The 21,137-nt window shown below is 52.6% G+C and overlaps 4 protein-coding genes across 4 annotated transcripts; 2 read left to right on the top strand and 2 right to left on the bottom strand.

Annotated features, from left to right (window-relative positions):
- Positions 1 to 104: 104 nt before the first annotated feature.
- Positions 105 to 1,138, bottom strand: G6M90_00g049630 (uncharacterized protein; the record flags this gene model as incomplete). Its single annotated transcript, XM_014689585.1, has 2 exons — positions 105 to 780; positions 909 to 1,138. The coding sequence occupies 2 exons, from the start codon at positions 1,136 to 1,138 to the stop codon at positions 105 to 107; spliced, it is 906 nt and encodes a 301-aa protein (XP_014545071.1).
- Positions 1,139 to 5,652: 4,514 nt separating this feature from the next.
- On the bottom strand, positions 5,653 to 5,876 carry G6M90_00g049620 (uncharacterized protein; the record flags this gene model as incomplete). Its single annotated transcript, XM_066130470.1, has 2 exons — positions 5,653 to 5,794; positions 5,851 to 5,876. The coding sequence occupies 2 exons, from the start codon at positions 5,874 to 5,876 to the stop codon at positions 5,653 to 5,655; spliced, it is 168 nt and encodes a 55-aa protein (XP_065986156.1).
- A 6,386-nt stretch (positions 5,877 to 12,262) lies between these two features.
- alp11 (Cell polarity protein alp11) lies at positions 12,263 to 13,569 on the top strand (the record flags this gene model as incomplete). Its single annotated transcript, XM_014689584.1, has 2 exons — positions 12,263 to 12,502; positions 13,081 to 13,569. The coding sequence occupies 2 exons, from the start codon at positions 12,263 to 12,265 to the stop codon at positions 13,567 to 13,569; spliced, it is 729 nt and encodes a 242-aa protein (XP_014545070.1).
- Positions 13,570 to 15,847: 2,278 nt separating this feature from the next.
- Positions 15,848 to 20,665, top strand: RMR2 (Receptor y region, transmembrane domain- and RING domain-containing protein 2; the record flags this gene model as incomplete). The annotated part of the gene is made up of 10 exons (XM_014689583.2): positions 15,848 to 16,531; positions 16,618 to 17,591; positions 17,652 to 17,956; positions 19,227 to 19,366; positions 19,480 to 19,509; positions 19,565 to 19,674; positions 19,737 to 19,864; positions 19,920 to 20,028; positions 20,097 to 20,167; positions 20,229 to 20,665. The coding sequence occupies 10 exons, from the start codon at positions 15,848 to 15,850 to the stop codon at positions 20,663 to 20,665; spliced, it is 2,988 nt and encodes a 995-aa protein (XP_014545069.2).
- Between the last annotated feature and the right edge of the window lie 472 nt (positions 20,666 to 21,137).

The raw sequence follows: 21,137 nt of genomic DNA, 5'->3' as shown, positions 1-21,137 counted from the left end.
CCCTCTATTTGAATGTTTCCCCATGATTTAAACCCTTGCTTATATGAAAGATGGATCATAAAAAAAAAGATAAGAATAGTGAAGAAAAAAAAATCAGCTTTGAATCACCCCAATCGTCGTCGGTGGCTTCCCTCGCGTTTCATCGTTTCTGGGCTCGCTCGGCGCTTCACTCTGGCATCAAGTTGTTGGTGATAGCTAGGGGGAGTCTGCATCGGCATCCCATGCTTTGGGCCTGGAGTCAGACGCCCTGAACGTGGTCGATCGAGTTGTTGCGCGTATGGGCTGACACCCGTCGTAAGTTCAGCAAGACTAGGCAATGGTCCAGGATTCCGTGGCTGCCCTTGGTGTTGGATAGGAGCAAGACCAGGACCGACAGATACAGGCCCTGGGCTATAATAAAACTCGCCGTGTTGCTCCGTCATGGATCCCTGCGCGGGCCCAGCCCCTGCGAGGGGCGGAGGGACCGGCGCGCCAACATTTTCGCCTCTTGGTATATGACCAGTGGACATTGCCGAGACAGGAGGATTTCGGGCGTACATTGCTCGAGGAGAAGGTGGAGTGAGGTGTCGACCGACAGTGTCAGGAGGCTGGAAGTGAATGTTAGCTCGTGGTGGTGCAGCTCGATGACCGCCTTCGACATTGACCGCCGCGAGAGAAAATGGAACCACTCCGGCCCTTCGAGCCATGTCCGCCTCGCCAAGTTGCCAATGCATTGCTTCTGCAGCCCTCCAGGGAACAGCAAGTTCTTCAGCCACCTTAGCCCACATCTCTGATTTAAACCTGTTGGATTGTTAGACCTTGTCTGTCTGGGTATGTGGCACGGTGGCGGTGGAAACCGCGTAAATAATTGCCGTATTAGACCCCAGCCGCGGACAAGAAAGCAAAGAAAGGCAAAAGAAGCGGCTTACCTCTCATAAAGTCGGGCAAGTTTATTCTTGCGCTCTTCGTCCCATTCGCTGCGTCTTTCGAGGTAGTTCTGGTAGTGAAGCCGACAACTTATGGCACTTCTTCCAGGAAGACGCTTCGACACATCCTCCCACTTCATCCCGCTGCCCCGTAGCTCAATGATGAGGGCATCTTCCTCCGGTGACCACTTGCTCTGCTTCTTGACCGGCAGATCTGAACCTTGAGGTGGCATGCTACGTCGGGGACCGGGCATCGGTATAGAGCCGACAGGACGTGGAGGAGGCACGGCCCCGGTTCCTGGGATTAGTGGTGGAGGTGGTTGTTGTCCATGGGCAGATAACGTCGGAATCGAATGGGAGGGTGGTGCTGGATCGCGCAAGGGTTGGTGAGAGAAGCCTTGGGACTCATTTGAGTCGGAAGACTTTAGGAGTGAAGTTATATCCACGTTGATGGTCGTGCTGCCTCTTGTAGCGGCACAATGTCCGTGTACAGAGGCTTGGTGTCCGCGTATGAAACCGATGTCGCCGTTGTTGATGACGCCGAACGGTGGCTCTGCCCGCGGGAGGCAGAGCAAAGGCTGGCTCTTGAGTTGGGCCAGTTTTTCTCGCTGACTGCCTAACAGGCGTCACCCGTTGGGCTTTGACACTGGCTTTGGATTCAAGGGGCTTGGTCTTTTTTGGGGCGGATGGAGTCACTCAGACGATGCGGTGTACCAGCACACAGGAGGGGGCAGGGTAAACGATATGCCTAGGTGTGTCGCAGGCAGGAATGGAATCTCTCGAGTAGAGCAGTCGTGGTCGATGCTGGACCTTGGGTTTCCGTGCGTGTCTGTGTATGAAGGTCTTGGTGGTCCTGTGGTTGCCGTGTCAATTTCTGGAGCGCACAGAAAAGTTCAAGTTGGCAAGTTCGAGATGGCAGTTCTGTAAGAGAAATATGGTCCAAATATAGGAAGCTGAAACGGCCGAGAGAGGAAGATGTGTGACGACAGTGTATAATGACTCAAGCTGCTACTGGGCGTCGGATGGCGAGTGCGAAGGTTCAAAGGCTTGGCAATGTGTGACGGACTGGCAGGTTGACGGATTTGGCGGTTTGACGGATTGACGATTTGACGGCCTGGATGATCGGACGGTTTATCTCGTTCTCAGGCTGGTGGCTAAGGACTGGCTGGGCTGGCTGGGCTGGCTGGACTGGCTGAGCAGGTATGGTGTAGTAGAAGGGTGCAGGAAGAAGTTGTCCAAGGAGAGGAAGATGGCGAGGAAGCGCATCCGATATGTCTCGGGCTAGTCAAGGACACATCGACTCCTTGTTGATTGTGTTTATAAATGGCATTTACCCGTATGATTGGTTATGCTGGGGTTCGCTATCCACCAATAGGGTCGAGATGAGTGTAGATGAGGCAAACCAGACGCTGGGAAACGAGCCAGGACAGTCCCTAGGGCACTCCATATATACCTACCGAAGCAGGTAGGCAAGCTGGGATGGACCAGAGTATGGAGTCCGGAGTCGACGCCGGTTGGGATGGGGATGGAGCAAAGAAGAAGACGGCCTCACGCGTAGCGGCATGTAAGTGCGTATTGTACGGAGCAATGGGAGTAGTAGTGCTCAAGTATGGAGTCAGGGTGCCTGGTGCCTGGGGCCTGGGGCCTGGGTATGCGTCGTACGTGCAATATGTCAACGGTGTGCTATATGCAATACGGGCTGGCAGTTATGGCTTTGGGCAAAGGATTGCCAAGCGGAAACAAGAAGCAACAGCGTGCAAAGAAGAAGAAGAAGAAAAAAAAGAGAAACGTCAATCATGGTCGGATGAGGCATCAAGCAGGACAGGGCAGGACCGGACAGGGCAGACAGGGCAGGGCAGACAGGGCAGGGCAGACAGGGCAGACAGGGCAGGACCAGGCAGGGGGGTGTGAGCACATTGCCCACATTGCACATGTGCAGGGACGAGGCGGGCCTGCGCGGCCGGGAGCTTGCTGGTTCCAGGGTTTGCAGATGGAAGAGAGAAATGGCCTCCAAAGAGGGTCGCCGACAGGGGTCAGGAGAAAAAAAGCGGCAAAAGCAACGAAGGCGGTCCAAGAGACTGGGTGTGCCGACATGGCCATTACAATACATACTTAAGTACTTAAGTACATACATACATACAAACAGGCCTTGTTTGGCATGTGCAGTATTGCACGGCAAGCTCTGGACAATACGGAGCAGGGAATAATACACATGTACATATGTACATACAATGTGTACCGTGTCTGATACCTGCTCTGTTCCTCCAGCACCGACGCTGTGGCATCCGGGGTTGAGGATAGCAAGTGGCAACCGGCTCTCGCTGCGTGCGCACGACCTGGTGGTTCAAGTTGGGATATGACATCGAGGGGAAACATGTTATTACCAGACATGAGTACGGAGTACCTGGGTACCTGGGTACCTCTCCAGCGTGCCTAGAGTGTCTGCATGCTTCTAGACGACCCGAGGTACGGAGTACTTGGCACCAGACTCGCGTCCTCCGGGAACAAGGAAGATGGCCGGCTGCAAGTTCCAAAATCGAGACAATGCCGGTGAGACGGCAGGTCACGTTGCTCCTGTCTTGTCTGGTCTGGTTCTTTCCGTTCTTTCCTCTGCCGGCAAAGCAAGCAACATGGGATGGGGCAAGAGCACGAGGACCACCGGGAAGAGGGAGCAGGAATGGGCAACATTGAACAGCATGAGTGTATGTACGGTGAGAGTACGGGGTACCGGACTGCACAATACAATACCAGTGGGCGCGCAAGTCCTCACGACCCGACTCCCGGCTCCTGGCACCCAATCCCAGTCCCAGACCTCGAGCTTGTCCCGGCCCTGTCAGTGTCCCGAGGCGCCGGCTATCAATACATACGTACATAATGCTCCGTACATGCGCAGGAAAGGAGAGGCTTGCTTGATTGCTTGCTTGCCGGCTGGGTTCCAAATGAGCTACGTCCAATATAGGGCTACCTAGCGCGACAATGCATGAGCAACCAGAGACCAAGGAACCCGGTGTCAATGGGAAGCCATGCGTTTTTGGGGTGTATCAAGCCAGTCATGGCCCTGGGGAACGGGTCCTTGAGCATGGCACAGTGGGCGGCGGTGGGCAGTGGGTAATACGGTGGCAGCCGTTGAGCGCTTCATGCTTCCATCTTGAAGGAAGGGGCGTGTGCCAGAGGATGAAGTCAAAATGGGGGCGTGGGCCAAGCAGGGCAGCCGACTTGAAGAGCGATTGCCTGTGCGGCATGGGGGGCATGGGGGGGCGCCTGGGGGCATTGAGGCGTCGGGACACACGAGTTGACAGGCAAGCGCCGAAGAACACCCAAGACAAACCAAGCCTTGACATCAACAACCGACATCTGGGCCACGCAGCCCGTTGGCCGCTGGCCGTGGGCCGTGCACCATAGACTTTTTGCAACTTGCCCTCTTGCACGGCGTTGTTGTTGGTCTTGTGCCAAAAAAAAAAATGTCCCGTATGTACAATGTAGCCATGCGCCCTAGACTTGTACGAAACCCTCCAGAGTCTCCCCCCGATTCAATCCACCAATCGTTGTCCTTGGCTGCATATCCAGTGGCTATATTGTATATTGATACTACTTGGCTGGCCCCCTTCGGCTCTTCTGCAATATCCAGACTCACACGTCATGCCAGCAATACACGCTCAGAGCGAGCGGTGTGAAGGACTGCTCAACCTCAAACGCACAAGGCCTAAGGCTTTGTATATGGGGTCTGGTTCCTCAGGGAAACTTGCCGGGTCCACGGAGTGAGCGAGCGCAAATCTCGGGCCACAACTAGGCTGGGGCTACGTTCCAAACTTCTAAATCTGGCGCCTCGCAACGAGCTCATTCAATATACCAGTTTGACATTGGCCCAAGACGATTCAGGCGAACCCGTGACGTGTAATAAGCCAAGCTGGGCACAACCATTCTTGTGGCTTGCCACCGGTGCTGTGCCGTGCCTTGTTAATTAACTTCATTATGCTTGTGGCAGACAAATAATTCGAAAGTGTGGGTTCTGTGATGATACTACTTTGGACATTCATGCGGAATCAGCTACTAGCACTCGCCAGCTTGGTCCAGCCCTCCCCCTTCTTTTTTTCTCAGCATTGGCCCCAGATCAAGAGGCGATTCCGTATTTTCACCAACGATAAGTAGCTCTTCAGCCGACTCCGAAATTTTCCATTGACTTGGCCATCCAATCCGAGGACTCTTTTATATTGCCCAACTTGAATCAAGCTGGGCAAATTGCGTCTGGTCCCTACATGTATTGCACTTTTTTTTTAACAGCACCCACCGCGCATCGAACCCACGGGCTACTCAGTACTTGTACTTGGTGCTGCCTTCAGCCATGACTTCCGGATGGTGGTTTTGGTTGTCAGCTTGAAAGGTGGATGGCCAAATTGGTGTCGCCCCCATCACAGCCGTTGGCGATAACCGTCAGCCGCTCTCTTTCCGATGGTGGACGATGAACTCTTGGCGTATGCGCAGTGGACGATTTTATCTTGCCTATCAGGCTCGTTGGATGCTTTCCAATGATACATAGAGTGATGATACACACGCCCCTCTGCTATCACACCAGACAAACTGCAGACGGACCCTCCGAATCCCAAACAGTTGATCCTCCAACACCCACACGCGCCAGTGTCTGCGTTGCCCGCAATGCATGCGCTTCACACGCATCAGACATGCAGCAGAAATTCCTTCTTTGACCCCGTCCTTGGACGTATTTGGTTAACTGTAAAGGTTCTCCCACTTAGAGGCACGGCTGAACAGCAAGGTCGACGATTATTGTAGCAGTAGCAACGGCAGCCTGGCTCCCAGGTTCCCTCTCCGCTGCCCAGTGTCTACTATCTAGCGTGTCCGCAAGCTCGAGTTTGATCTTGTCGTGGGTGCTGCTGCATGAATGTCGAGCAGAACAAATGCACACATGCGGTACAACTCCACTAGCTACTCATCGTCTTTCCTTTTCCAGCGCATTGTGCCTTGCAACATCTGATGCGGTGTGCAAGTTGGAGGAGTTCGTTCGCCCGCCCACTTGTGTAAGCCCGTTGGGTACCTACATCTCCAACCTTACCCGGCCTGACAAACAAGCTTGCCAACACGCCCCTCCACCCACGAATATCCCGCCCTTTGAACAATGCCTAGGTTTGGGTCTCGAGGTGGGAGAGGCTGGAGTCCAACGCTTCTCAACGGCCGCTGGCTAAAATTTTTCTGTGTGCCCCCTGGTTGGGTCGCGTTCCTTCCCGTTCCAACATCTCAAGCTTCCACATGGTATTCTCGGGCAGCTGATCCTCGCATGCTGTTGCCAGGCCCCCTCCCTCCTTAGCGTCAATCTTCTGTTTGCATCTGGGGCTGGCGCTGAACTCCTGGGGCAAAGCCAGCGACCCGTAGCTCGTTGGGCAGCGCAAGGCCACGAAGCCATGCATGCCAGCACCAATGCTTCGATGCCGTACGTTTTTACTTGTGTCTTACGAGGCCTATCATCCATTTCATTCACCTGACAGGGACACGGGCAAAGAAGAAGAAAAAAACTCCTGGCCGTGGAAAAAGGGGTGCGTGGCAGACGTTACATGGCCTCGCCTTCCTCACAACGATCAGAGACGACGGCGTGACATGGAGCTTCATCTCGGGGTTCAGATGGCCCTGGCCAGGGGAGGAGGTTCGCGTTGCTCCTTTTTGCCAGGGGCTTGAGTTTCGAACATGATTTGCATCGTCACAAACCGTTTGATGGTGCATCTGGCGTTTTCCGCGCCCTTTGCTCGTTATAGGCCTTGGTCCTCCGAACAATGACTTCATGCCCGAAAAACACGCTTCTTTGCACTCTCCTCCTGTTCGAGGATTGCAGTATATACCCACCACCGAACCAGGGTGTGGAAAGATTCAATAGAGGCCGTCAAGGCCAAAGCACCGTGAGTGAAGCCACATCTGTGCTTACCGACTTGATGTTGCCGGTGATGGAACGTCCAAGCAGTGGAAAGAGCAGCCAACTGTAGGTTTGTTGGAAGAGGACAATTGTTTGTTTCCCACCGTCCTATGACGACATGAGCTCATCCGGAGGTGGGGTCATCAAGATCCCGAGCCTTCCAAGCATCTGAAGCCTCCCACCGCGGTGCTGGTGCAACAACGTCCGATTCGATGCGATGCGATGCGACACGATGCGATCCGGGAGTGTACTTGAGGAGGTGACGACCGCCACCACCCAATTCGCGTTTTGTACAAGCACTGAGTACGGGTTCGGTGGACGCTTGGGTGACATCCTTGCTGATGAAGATCTGACCCGCCTGGCTGCAGTCACCTACATCATGTAGGCCTAGTCACGCGAGATGCATAGCACCCACTGCATCTTAGCTCATCGGCTTGTATGGAGTAGGCACGGGTTTTCTGCGTATTGTACATACATATGTAAGTCATCTACCTGCGGTGCAATCAGATAAAAAAATTTAAAATCACGGCCCCAGAGAAGCCGTGCCAGTCATTGTGTGCGACTGGATGGTTGAGAGACACCACGTACAACTTGACACTTGGATTATGGCATTGACTCGAAATGCCACATGCCTCTTGGACTGACAAATTCAGGCTAATTTATGCATCATGCTTCAACGGCGGTGTTTCCAGACGAGGCTGGTCCATCTAGGATTGTTGGCTAGCGGCCCTCTTCCAACTGGTATGTAGCCTAGCTGCTGTCGGTCTCTTCTTGTTGCAAGCACCGAGCCAAATGGCCAACACCGGTCCTTTCGTCATTTCTGTTACGTTGGTGACACAGCTCACACTAACACATGGTGAGTTGGCCAGGCTCCCCAAGGCCCGAACCGAATAACGGGCGAAGTTGCTCACACCTCTTGACGCGCATGACGCCGCGCTCGCCGGAAACATCCCCGACTTGTCACTGGACCAGTGTCCGAATTGGCGGTCAAAGGTTGAGTTGGCTCAAACGTCGGGCTGTCACGATGGTGGGTGCTTCGTTGGTGTCCTAGCAGTCCACGTCAAGACCGGGGCTATTTCGAGCGGTTCGTTGATGGGCTGCGAACCATGATCAACCGTTCATCACGACACGCTTTCTTGCCCAAGCCACCACACCGATTTGCCCCAGCCTGACGAGCAATTAATGCAGCATCCTCATGTGCCTTGGCTGCCGGCAAGATTCTGGACGCCTGATGCAACCGTGCAAGTATCCTTTCCAGATTAGACGGCGAATGTGGGTAAGATGGTCATAATTGACATACCAAAAGCCTAGAAGGCCACATCCATAGCGGCATTGGTCCCGATCTCCTCCAAGAAAGACTCTATATCTTGTCGTCCCGTCTTCTCTCTTTGCCCTCCACCCCTCGTTCTCCACTAGAGCCCAACAGCATCTGCGAAGGAGAAATGTGCGACACCTGAGATGCCCCATAGATGCAGACATTTGCGTCCCCTGTTAACCGTGCTGTCGGTCCACCACACAAGCCTGACTGGGCGCATGGTGACAACAAAGGAGAGGTCCAGTCGTGACGCTCCATAATGAGGATTTGTGGCGTCTTTGAATTCAAGCAAGTGAGCCCAAATGGAAGGAAGCACATGCACGTTGGCAGGAACGCACGAGCCAAGTTCATCCTAACGAGGAGGAAGGAGCCACGACAGTTGGTTGGACTATGACACTGAGACATTGTGGTTGGTGCGTCTTCTCGTTTCTCTCCATCCAATGCTTCAACGGCAGCCACCTTGGCAACCGCGGCAGGATATTTATCAAGTCCTATACTCCGTAACGATTATAATAATTGCCATCTCATTCCTTAGACCGAGAAGCAGAAACAAAACTACATTCTAGCCGTTTACGATGCCGTACTGTCAAGGTGCGGGCCCACGACAAACAAAAATCCGACTTAGCTTAGCACATCCCCAACAGCTTGTCTTTCTGACCGCCTGGCCGGCTGAACCGAGGACATTCAAGTACTTTGCACTTGACAGCGCAAAGAAGAAAACAATTGCGTCAAGGTTGGGTGAAATGATGGCTGAAACGCAGCTCTAGTGCCCAATTGTTAGCTTTGCGCCCTCTATGACTAAATGTGGCCGGCAATAGGCAATAGTCGGTATAACTTCTGGCGATGATTCTTCACCTCACCGCCAAACAGCCCGACCATCCGTGGCTGAGGTGGTGGCCAACAAAACGGTGGCCGTTCATGTTGCTTGACGTGGAGGCCGCTGCACAAACTGCTTGATTTGATTGTGCCCCAAGACAGCGCATATCATGGCAATCATCGATTGGGCATGCTCTGCACCAACTTGGGCCACACTGATGTCCGGCGGTGAGTGTCTTGGACCTTCCCGGACTGCACGAAAGCGATCCAAGCATATTACATCAAACTTTCGGAGCAAACAAGTCTCTTTTGAGCCACTTGCTTCGTCATTGCTTCTTGCGGTGCCAGGATGGCTCAGCAAGGAACCAGGAAACCCTCGCAACCGCAGGATATTGCCCTATAATAAAGGGCCGAGCAGGCGTGCTGGAAGGAAAAAGAAAAAGAAAAAATTCTAGCCCCCTCCCCCTGGCTGTCCAAGTTGCAGCCCAGAAGTACTCCGCAAATTATTGATAACCAGCCAACTTGACCTACATACTGGGAGAAATTCGTTACCAAGGAAAGGGGCAAACAGTGGTAATCTAGCCCCCAAGAAAAAGCACGGCTCAACGGTTCGCAAATGACTGTTGTACCCGGTACGTATAGCGAAGGATCCGTCTCCGTCCTCTGGGCCGCTGGTCCTTCGGGCAAAGGCCGAATTATATAAGCCTTATTAGCTCCTCTTGACAACCGAGGAACTGTTAGTATTAGAATGAGACCCGTCACCAGGGAACTGGTGTCGCGGCATCGTGCCGGTGGGCACACAAACTCTTGACCAAACAAACTCATTATTCCTGGTTGAGTGTTGCTTATCCGTCTACTGCATTATGGCGCAATTTTCCACCATCAAGGACGATGGCAGGCGGCTCCGGGGATGAGGAAGCGAGCCCCATTCAAAGACCTAATATTGACCGATTCCCTTGCTCGGACAGGTGCAGCGGCGCCAGAACCTAGCTGGTGGGCCACCACCCTGGATGTGATGCGCAAAATCTGCCGGCCTAGTGGTTGCTCCAGATTAATTGTGCAGCAATGATTGTCAAGCGGCTGAGCCCTGCCTGTTCCTCGATAATGATGGTTTGTCCAGCCGCATGCGTGTTTCAGTATTTGTATGGTCAGAAATGTCGAGCACCTAGCCGACTGACCATGAAAGCTGTCGTGTAGGATAAAGACGACGCATGGAATCCACGATGCGGCGCGCTTTTTTGGTGGCATTTACCTCCGTTCTTGTGGTTCGGAATCGAGAACTCGTCTCCCATGCCACGCGGAACCGTTGGCCAGTGGATTGAAATATCCAGGTTCTATCGCAACATTGACCGGCATTGGTACGGCAAATGCCGACAAGGTTCAGATGAGGCAACATTGAATCGGGGCCTTATGTGAAGCCGGAAGCTAAACTACTCTGGTAACTGCATTCGCTTTGCTCTGCGTCAACATCCTTGTCCATCCAGGCTGCCTGCGACCCGGGTTTGTGGGTTCTTGTTCGACAGGGACCCGGACAAGGACAAGTATGGCGTATGGCTCTGTCAGCTGTGAGCCGACACAAGACCTCCAAACGAACCATGGGCAAGGGTTATATCTCGCTTCGGGATATAGACTCAATCTCTTTTCCTGTGCTCTCGCAGGTGGTGGAGAGGGGTGAGATTTGTATTGCAGTATTTGATAGCAAAGGCCATGGGCTGATCTGACGTGGAGAGTCTGGGCAAAGCGGAACAGGTACCGAGCCCAGCAGAGAACCCAGGTAGCCATGCAGTCAGCCAGGGCAACGACCAGGGCGACTGGTGCTCGATGTGAACATCAAACTCGTGGCTGACGGCTTCATTACGGAGGGCCTTGGAGGTGTGTGTGCCTGTTAACCGGGAGGGTTTGCCATGTTGGTCAGATTTCGGCCCACAGTTCTTCTCAGGGCTTGATCAGTAGGCAAGGGTCTGGAAGAAAAGATGTGGTCATTGCTTTGATGGCAAACAAGCAGGAGGCAAAATTCGGACGAGGATGTTGATGTCAGCGAAGTGATATGTTTGGTAAACATGCAGTTGCAATAACTCCCCCATGTTGCCGAGATGGGGTTCCCGACGCCGGCAGCCCTGGATGGGAAATTGTAAGCATCACAATTGATAAAGAGAAGCCTGCTGCTCACCAGGATATCTCGAGCTGCCCAGTCATCTGTGAACAAAGCAGAAGTCGCGCATGTGGCATGTAGGGTATTTGAGAAAGTCTCGGGTTCTGAATTGACAAGGGTTAATTGTATCGCTCCTCGTGATGCGTAATGAACTTATTAATTGTGCATAGCGTTGGAAAGTATTAGCAGTTGCCCCTGGAGGCATTTACGCCTAAGTACTCAAGTACCTGAGACTGGTTGCCTTTTGGGTAACACTAAGGCCTAAGATGCGGTACTGGGCCAACACGTTTGAAGTATCTAGGTACCCAGTACTTTCGCTCGCGACCCCCGTTTTGGAGAACGGCATGGCTCTCACGAGGTAGGTCTCGACTTGTCTCTCACAGGCCGTTGAAAAGTCTAATGTTAAATCAAAATTCTGATATGCTGCCTTGTCATACCCAAGTAGGCGATAATCACCAAAATAACCCTTGGAGTCCGCAGGCACCTACCCAGGTACCTACCTAGGTAGGTAGGTATGTACTTTGCATGGCTCTTTCCTTTTCCAAATTTCAAGTTCCGTGCTTGAGTAAGGCTACCAGAAGAGGAAAACTTGATGCGTTCCAAACTTCTCCTCAGACCCAATTCTCGCTGAGAGGTATTTCTCCGCATGAGCCCAATGCTTGCTCATTAGGCAAGTTGTTTCTAATAGTACTTTTTTCTTCCACCTTGTGTTACCCGTCGGCGGGTGTAACGCCAGCCTGTCTTTAGATTCTCCACTTTCAGAACACAACGCTCAGTTAGGTTCTGTGTAACTGCCTAATGTACGTATGTACAGTCACAGGCAACCCCACCCCATTGTCCTAAGACACACATTCACTCACTCCAGATTACGACCGTCAGTCAGGTTCGCTGCGTGTCTCTGCGCCTCTACAGGTACGTACATGGAACTAATTGTGTGCAAGAGGCTTGATCTCAAACAAACTCTCGCCTACCGCATACGTAGCAAAGAAAGCAGCTCGGACACAGGCGACGGGTGATTGATCAACAGACCAAGGAGAGACCGTTCCCAGTTCCAAAAGAAAGCAAAAACATTGAATGCACACCATATCATACCATACCAAAATCGAACTTGAGCTGATGTACCTCACAAGATTCAAATTTCAAAACAAAAAACAAACATGGCCGATGTACCGCTGCGGGTAATTTCAGAGAACTCAGCTTCCGAACGGCGCATCACGCCATCGTGGTCCATCACCACGCTCAAAGCAAAACTCGAGCCCATCACAGGCATACCCCCCTCCGCGCAGAAGCTCAGTCTCAAAGCTTCAGGAGGGTCGGATGCCATCCACATTGAAGCGGCAGATGAGGACAACACCCGGTTGTCCAGCTTTCCCCTGGCGCCTTACGCCGAGCTGCACGTAAGTTTTTGGTTATAGCATTTCATTTGCTCGTTAGGCAATCCGTTCATGGACCAGGGCATCAGCAAGAGCACCAAAGAAGCAGAACCTTCAATGTGATGATAGTAAGGCATGATTGAACAGACGCCGCGTGCCACTTTCGGTTCTTCCTCCTCCTCCTCCTCCTCGTCCTTTCCCCCTCCTCTTTCCTACTTGCCAGGTCCTTTTTAGGATCTGCCCTCAAATGTGTGACAAAAATGTCTCATGGGCATCCTTTCGCATGACCATCATGACAGGGGACAAATATAACTGAGTCTACGGAGTACTTGGTTTGGCAATGATTGGGGGCTGTTGCTGCCTCGGCTGGTCGTCTCCATCCTTGCTCCATTCGTCTTCTCCTCTTACCCTGATTTGCATTGAGCGAGCACGTGTTTATTTGCAGAGTTGGGCCATAGGTTCGACGGCTCAACGCGAACTTTTGGGGGTTATTAGCTCAGCACCACGGGAGCGTGGAGTTTCTTGGCAATAAAAGCAGAACAAAAGTAGCATGGAAAAGTACGGGAATCAGTTTGCTAACGGGTTTTGTCCTCATTTGACAGGTGGGGGATACCCGACCACCCGGCGCAAGGCCCAATTACACCGACACATCTGGGGTCGATAAGTACGAGATGCCCGAGGAAGAGTACGAAAAGAAGACGGACTCGGTATTGGCATGGAAAAAAGCCCAGAAACTTGGTCGTTTCGATCCAAACGCCCCAAGCCACGAGCAAGCCAGACTGGAGGCTTTGGAACAAGAGGTACGCCAGCGTGGCATTAAGGTCGGTAAGAGGTGCCGTATCGGCGGTGAGGACACTAGGCGCGGAGTAGTCAAGTATGTGGGAGAGGTGAAGGAGATCCCGAACGGCATCGGGCAATGGGTGGGTGTCCAGTTAGATGAACCGGTGGGCAAGAATGACGGCAGCATTGGCGGCTGTCGGTATTGGGGAGAACCATCAACAATGAAGCATGGCGTGTTTGTGCGTCCAGAGCGAGTAGAGGTTGGGGAGTTTCCGCCTATGGATGATCTCGAGGACATGGAGGAGATTTAGACAGCAGAAACAAGTCGCCAAAACCAGACACTTGCATGAGCATCCTCGACTGAGCGGAAAAAACTAAACATTGCGCAATGAGTTTGTGACAGCTATGGATCTACCCTTTTCTATCCCAAAGTACATCGGGTAGCTTCATGGTGGTGAAGTTCTCGATTCTCGCCCTGCCTAGGGCCTCGGGGGAACATGTTTCCATTGGATAGACGGCACAGGAAGTTGTCATCCAGACTTGGCAACCTGGATCTGCCGTCCCAAGCACCATGGAGGCGAAATCTATGACTTGGTCAGGGTTGTGAGCAGAAGATAGAGGTGGAAACAAAACACGGTTCGCCACAATATCCCTGGCAGGTATAGCTAAGTTGGTCGATCAAAGCGGCCTGGGATATCAGCTGTTTAGTGAGTGATGAGTGTCGCGAGGTGTTAATCTGTGCCACGGATGTCACGGGTCTGACGATTCCGATCTCCCAGCGCGTTTGAGAGGCCAGCTACTTAGATTATTATGGAGGGGCCAGTACCAGTCCAAAGTACTGGGGCCCGCGTGCAAGAACTATTGTTCGGCTGGATTTCTTCCGATTACTATTAGACAGGGCTACGGAACGCGCCTCAACGCCAAGGGCAGCTTTGGAAGCATTGGCAAAACATTGGCATTTGGTCACACGCATGCATGTTGTTGTAGTCACAGGGTAGCCCACTTGAAAGAAAGGAGTTTGGTACGACATGGGCATGTACAAGAAGAATGAATCGCCAAGCCGGTAACTGGTTGTCAAGGACCGGGGGTTCATTTTTTTTTCCTTCTTTCCCCTTTTGAAGACCAAAAAAGGTAAAATAAAAAAGACGGTTTTGCACTTTTCCGTTCTGGTTCCCCGGGTTTTGGTTCTTATTCTACTTTGAGTTTTTGGCGATCGAGCAGTACGTATGTATGGATGCTTTAGAGTTTGAACTGGCGTATCAAACAAGGGTGTTGGGTCTATGGAACAATGGAGAGCGGTGTCAGAACTGCCTGATCAGTGACATGATACAGGATCCAGCAACATGCCGACCCCAAGATGGGTATTCCTGCTGAAGAAACAAGCCGAACTCGGCCACAGGGTGTCTAGGGTATGCTGGGTAGCGTGTAGGCCGATTGCCGGCGGGATTGATTGGTGGGGTTTTTCTTCCCAGCAAAAGCGGCAGCATAAAACACGCCAGGAAGTCAATGATGTCGAGAAGGATCAGTTGCCGGGAAGCAGAACACATGGTTGGGTGGCTGAAATGGCCCAAACCCGGACGCTCCAGGGATGTGGAACTATTGTGCGTGGTCCGCGGGCCGGGAAAGGAGGCGCGTGTATCAAGCGTGTGACAGCATCGTCCCGTCTCGAGTGCGTTGGCTCGATATGGCAAAGTCAGGAAGGAAGAGAAGGGCGCTTGAGGCCTCCCCTAGCCAAGGCAGGAGGATTGGGCAATGGGCAATGTGACGGGCCGTTGATGGTGATACGTGGGTTTGAGATGGGATATGCAAACGTATGTAGAGCGGCCCTTTGGGCAATGCAGAACCGACCCCCTTCCAAAACTAAAAGATCTGGTGCGGTTATGCACCTTGTGGCCAGGGACGCGGCGGGGTGCAAGACGAATGCGGTGTTTCTATTTTAGGATGAAGGTGAGATCGGGCCGTGGTGAATTGCCTTTGTATCTGCAGCATCTTGTCCGTGATATTTCTTACGGCTGGGCTCGGCCGAGATGAGATGATGCCTCCCTGCTGCGCTAACCGCGTTGGCGACTTACACTGACTGCCTTTGGCGTAACTTGTTCGTTCATCGTCACATGTGCGGTGATGGACTGCGCCGAGGGTGATCCACTCGTTGTTAAAGAGACGTTTGATTTGCATGAGATGATGGCCGATGACCGGAATAGTGTCCTGGGCGGGAACCTTGTATCAGGCCTGGGTTGGACAGGACGGCAGAGTTTATGCGAGATTCCGTCTGTTGAGGAGAACGGCGCCGCTGTGACATGCTGAGCCCATTGTTGTGCGCTGTTTGCTTCCAGTCTGGAGTTGTTTGTGGTGGATGGCCAACGAGTGCCGTCGTTGCCGTCTGTTCGCGGGTTCGGAGGCGCTTGACTGGCGCTTGACTGGCGCTTGGCGGGCGCTTGGCGGGCGCTTGGCACGACGAGTTCATGTCTGGTCGGTCGGTTATGATGGTGGCCATGGTCCAACAGCAACGGCGGCCGTGGGCAACTGTCGACACTGGGGGGACAAGTGACACGCTGTGAACCCTTTGGCACCAGAGACACTACCGTTGACATGGACCCGCAACCGGCGGCCATCCCCACCACCATTTGCTCGGCGGCCGACGCCGCCCCAAGTGCATCCAACGTGGGCACTGGGCCATGTCTCAGCGTGACCCCGTCTCCGTCATCAAAACCACCAGTACTAGTGCTTAACCTATTGGTTTTTCACCCTCATTTCGCTGCCGACGTCGACACCGGCCGTAAACCACGTTGCACAACCAATGTCGCTTCGCTCGACTTGAGCCCCGATGACTACGACCGGTCGCCCTCGCCGATTGTCGATGCGAGCACCCATCCGTCCATCTGCCCGTTGCCCATCGCCCGACAGTCCGGCTGTTCCGACCTTCGACGCCAGCCTCTTGAACCTGCATTTGCCCGTTACGTTTTCTGGCGGCGACGAGGTGGAAATCACCCACCAAACCTACGAATGACCATGGCCGACTGCTTGGCTGCCGGCCTTTATGGCGGTTCTTGGTTGACGCTGCTCGCCATGTTTTTTGCCATGTCGGCGGTTTCTGCGCAGGGTGACATCACCGTCGTTACCTCCGCTCAGAAGGATGTCCCAGATTGGGCGAACCCGAGCGCCCTGAATATGGCCATCACGCTCCAGCCTGGGGGGAAGCCTTCATCGTCGATGTACACTGTGATTCCCTTGACGGCGAGCGTGGGGCTCAATGGAACTGGTGTGATCCGTGGGGTGAGCGCTCGCTTTTTGAGAAGACCTCATGGGAGACAATTCACTGCTAACTGCCTGATTTTCTAATTCTTCTTCTCGCTCCACAGACTATCAATATCATGGGCCACCTCAAGGCAGCCAATGTTTCTTCCTACAACGACTTGTCCGGCGGTGACACCATCGCCTTCTTATCCTGCGACAAGCCTGCTTCAGACGGTTTCATTGATCCCGATAAGATGCTCAGCAGACTTATGAAGGCGTCTTTAAAGGCAATCATCCTCTATACCATTGATCAAAACATTTGTCTCATCTCAAACGAGGGCACTCTGCCCTATACAAGCATCTTGTCCATGGCCGACTCTGGCGAGGCGGGAGGAGTCTTGTCGTATTTGAACGGTACGCAGCCTGTAGCGAGTGCTGATGCCCAGATATCTGGCAAGGCCGGGCAGCCAAGTCCCAACTCTGGATCAGGCGATGGCGGGGGAAGCAATTCGGCAGTCGCTATGAGCATTTTGTATAGCATCACTGGCATCATCACCTTGCTATTCTTGGTCATCATCGCCACGGGTGCCATACGTGCGCATCGATATCCTGAAAGATACGGGCCGCGCGGAGGACTTGGTGGACGCCCTCGTCAAAGCAGGGCAAAAGGCTTGGCTCGTGCTGTGCTGGACACAATTCCGATTGTCAAATTCGGGAACCAAGAACCTGCAAAGCCTGATCCAGAACTTGAGCTTGACGGTGCTATGACAGATGGACATGAAACGACATCTCACAGAGCCGTGACCAATACCGGGGAGAGCGAGCCGCCGGAAGCCAAGACTGCTGCTGCCGCCGCCGCCGCCCTCGCGGATAAGAAAGATAAAAGTGGGCAATCCTCGTCGGAGCAGACTTCAAAAGCTCCTGACGCAGCTTCTGCTCATGCTGAAAATGAAGAAGGGGACGAGCACATTGGTTGCTCTATCTGCACAGAAGACTTTACGGTTGGCGAGGATGTGCGAGTATTGCCTTGCAACCATCAGTTCCACCCCCATTGTGTTGATCCCTGGCTTGTCAACGTTTCTGGAACGTGTCCCCTGTGGTAAGTGGACTAGCGCGGGAAATCTCTTCGTATTAGGAGCCATGCTGACAATCTTCATAGCCGTTTGGATCTTCGCCCTGGCCAGCAGGGTCCCAACGACCAGTCCTCGTTTAACCCAGAAGAAAATCTGGCGCCTCCCTTGGTTTTGGAAGGAGACGATGGCGACAGCTCTCATGCAACTCACAGTAATCGACTCAGTCGGCTGTTGGATGTTAATAGATTACGGCAGGCCGGTGTGGAGGAGCGGATAGCTGCCCTTCGACAGATGCGAGCCCACTCTGCAAACCACGGAACTCGAGAGCCGGAGACTGTGGAGGACAGACCACAAGCTTCTCGGTTGACGGACAAGCTCAAGGACAAATTCCGTATACGAACGAGATCTCAGTCCGCGAACCCATGATGGCATGGCCCCAGTATACTCTCATGATATATGTGCATATTTTCTTCGTTCGGAATATTCGCATGGCATGAATCGCTTCGCACGCAAATGTTATAATGACTGATGGGTGTTTGCTAAAAGAATGACATCTCGCAACTCATGTAGCCGGGCTACGATAAGGCGATATAGGACCTTGATAAGGCTTTGATCTGGTAATATGATTGGCGTTGGGCTACTGACTTTCCTGGAATTACTTGCTCAAGATACTTAAGAAGCATTGCGAGGCGTTATATTTGAGACTGGTCTAGAGGTGCCAATGATTTATTTGGTATCTTGTAGTTTAAGATAAATGTAGTCTTGTGCTGCTCCTTGGCCTGGCCTTGTGCTTGTGCTGTTTCGTGTGGCGAGAACCGCGTCTTCAGGGCAAATTGCCCAGAGGGCCGTGTGATTTGGAGGACGGCAATACCTAGCCTTAGACACGGAGACGACGGACTGTTGTACAGCAGCGAGGGACGTGTGTATTGTGTGATGTGCTCGTTGTGAAATGAGTCTTCAAAGGCCCTGTCTCGTCCGAATCCAGAGTCCAGCATCCCATCAGTCGTGTGTCAGCTATACCAGAAAATGTCAGGCAACCCTAACCCATCCACCACAGGGATGATACACACTGCTCCTGCTAAATATATATTTGAGGATATTTGGAAGGTCCATCCCACAACCTCAATCCAAGACCAACCACTCGCCCTTACGCTTCCAGCTTCAGATCTTCATGCCTTCATTACGACAAAATCATCAATCACCTGTGCAACAACGGCCACGATTTACCAGGACACGCGAGTGTGGCCTGGTCACTTCGTTTGCTTTGTTGCCAATCCTCTTGCCTCTTTTCCCTTTAAACGCTACACTTCGATTTGCCGACACAAACTTTTCAACTCGTCGATCAATGGGGATGTCGGGACGCTGAGATATTACGATTTTAACATGGCCACGAGAACAGTCCCGAGCGTCGGAGAGCCAGTTCCCACAGCAGGAAGGGTCTTAGGCTTGGTTGTTTCCCTCCTCTCGACAAGCGTGTTGACTCTGTTCCTAAGTAGGTGCCGTACTGCGTGGATGCTTGTCTGGTACGCGTTGGTTTTGACACGGCGCAGCGCAGCGATGTTTGGCTATCCGGTCTTGGAGTCGTTTGCCCATTGTGGCGTGGCGTGAGTTTCCATGATGCCAAAACGAATCGACTCGGGTGACTGCGCTGACCCGGACAGTGGTGTTTGCCATTTACGCGGATTCGTACATCTTTGTCTTTGCGTCGGCCATGCTGCAGCACTCCATCGGCTTGAATGCTAGCTTTAAAACCTGCGACAGCGCCATCTTGATCTGCCTCGTTTGTTATGTTACTACCAAGGTGAGAGAGCGCCTGAACACTGTCGATATTCGGTTTTCCCCTAACAGCTGAGCTAGGTTGTGAGTAGAGCTGGGACTCGAAGCCAAGTCCGCCCACGCTGACGGTTTGCAAAGTTTATATACCTCTTTCTGGTTGAAAAGGCGGTATGCTGCACAGTTGAGTGTGATTTCGGGGTCATGGATGACTGACGCGCCGCAGCACATCATTCGCGGCACGCCAAAGAAGAGAATTGGCTCGAGATTGTACATGTTCAACTCTCTAGGTATGATTGCGGTGTATCTGGCAGTCGTAATTCTCAACTTTGTATTGTACGTTGTATTGTGTGTCCCCGAAATTTTGGTGCAGCGACTTACAACCATGTTAAATCTAGTCGGATAGCCAAACTGCAGGATGGGGAATGCATCATCGGCATGAAGAGCTTTGCCATGATTCCACTCATTTCCTTCGACGCTGTTGTAAATGTATACCTGACAATCATTTTCCTCATTCCGCTCCGCAGTGAGTTCTTACCCGGTCGTTGGGGGAGGTGGTTTGCACACTCACGTTCAAATAGACCTCTACTCATACAAGAACATGCCTCGCACGCACACAAATATGCGACTTCGAACTATTGCTTTCAAAACATTTTGTGGAGCAGTTTGCACGCTGCTAAGCAGCATAGTGTATGATGACACTCTGAAAGATGTCTATTTCACTTGTGGTTTGGCCAAGAAGATACTGACCTTCTTAGAAACCTGTGTGCGTTAATGTCACTTGATGGTGAGCCAGGATGGGTGTGTCTGGTGAGCTGCAATTGCGACAGTAAGTTCCAGCCTCCCACTTTCCATCCAAGGCCTATTTATCCAAAGCTGAGCAACAGTAGTTATTTTTTCCGCTGCTGTCATCCAATGGGTCACATCCAAGGACAACATGGGTACCTCGACGGCCTCGTCAACAAACGGCGTGATCAATGGGAGAGAAGCCCTAGGTCACGAATCAATCAGGGTACTCGCTCCATACGCAGCGGATTTCTCGACAGTGTCAAGTCCTGTTGACCCCTCCTTGGTAGCTTCAGCCCGATGCTCAACGCAGGCCGACATGCACGCGGCCAATGCCACAAGCGCCGGTGGCGTAATCATCACAACCACCATCGAACGGGAGACCAAGCTCGGCGGCGGCAGCAAGTCCCAAGGGAGCCCAGTGGGTATCCCAATGGGCCGCGGATACCAGGAATGCTATGCGGGAGAGGATGGCTGTGCAACTTTCCAAGATGACCCCCAAGGAGCATACGGCTCTAGAGTGAACATCACCGCGGGCTAGCCTTAGCCTGACCCCCCTTGGCTACGGTGGTGGGATGTCTTTGACTTTTTTGAATTCCTTCCTAAACACACTACTTGTACAAGCCACTGGAGATTGTTTGAATACATAGTTGTAAAGGGGGCGTTTTGTAACTAAGCATGTTATCCGTCAATGAGACTGTCCATGGACTACTCCGGACCGAGTGCTCCACAGGACTTTCATTCACTGTCTGTCAAGAATCCTGTCAAAGAGTAGTGCTGTCTCAGCCACCAAGACACTCCATTGTCCATGTCATCACGGCATTTTACCCGCGTCAAGAATGCACTAGTTTCACGGCGGGAGACATTGAAATGCCAGCCCACACTCGCGGAGCTTACTACTATCATGTCCGATATGAGCGGCAAGACATTTGACATTCAAACGCCAGCAAGCAAGCCACAAGTCACGGCATACAATCGAGTGGAGAAAAATGCAAAGACATCAATTGTCGTGG

Source organism: Metarhizium brunneum, chromosome 2, assembly GCF_013426205.1.
Source record: "Metarhizium brunneum chromosome 2, complete sequence".
Taxonomy (NCBI): Eukaryota; Fungi; Ascomycota; class Sordariomycetes; order Hypocreales; family Clavicipitaceae; genus Metarhizium; species Metarhizium brunneum.
Note: the sequence above shows the minus strand (reverse complement) of the source record. Positions and strands in the feature narration are given on the sequence as shown.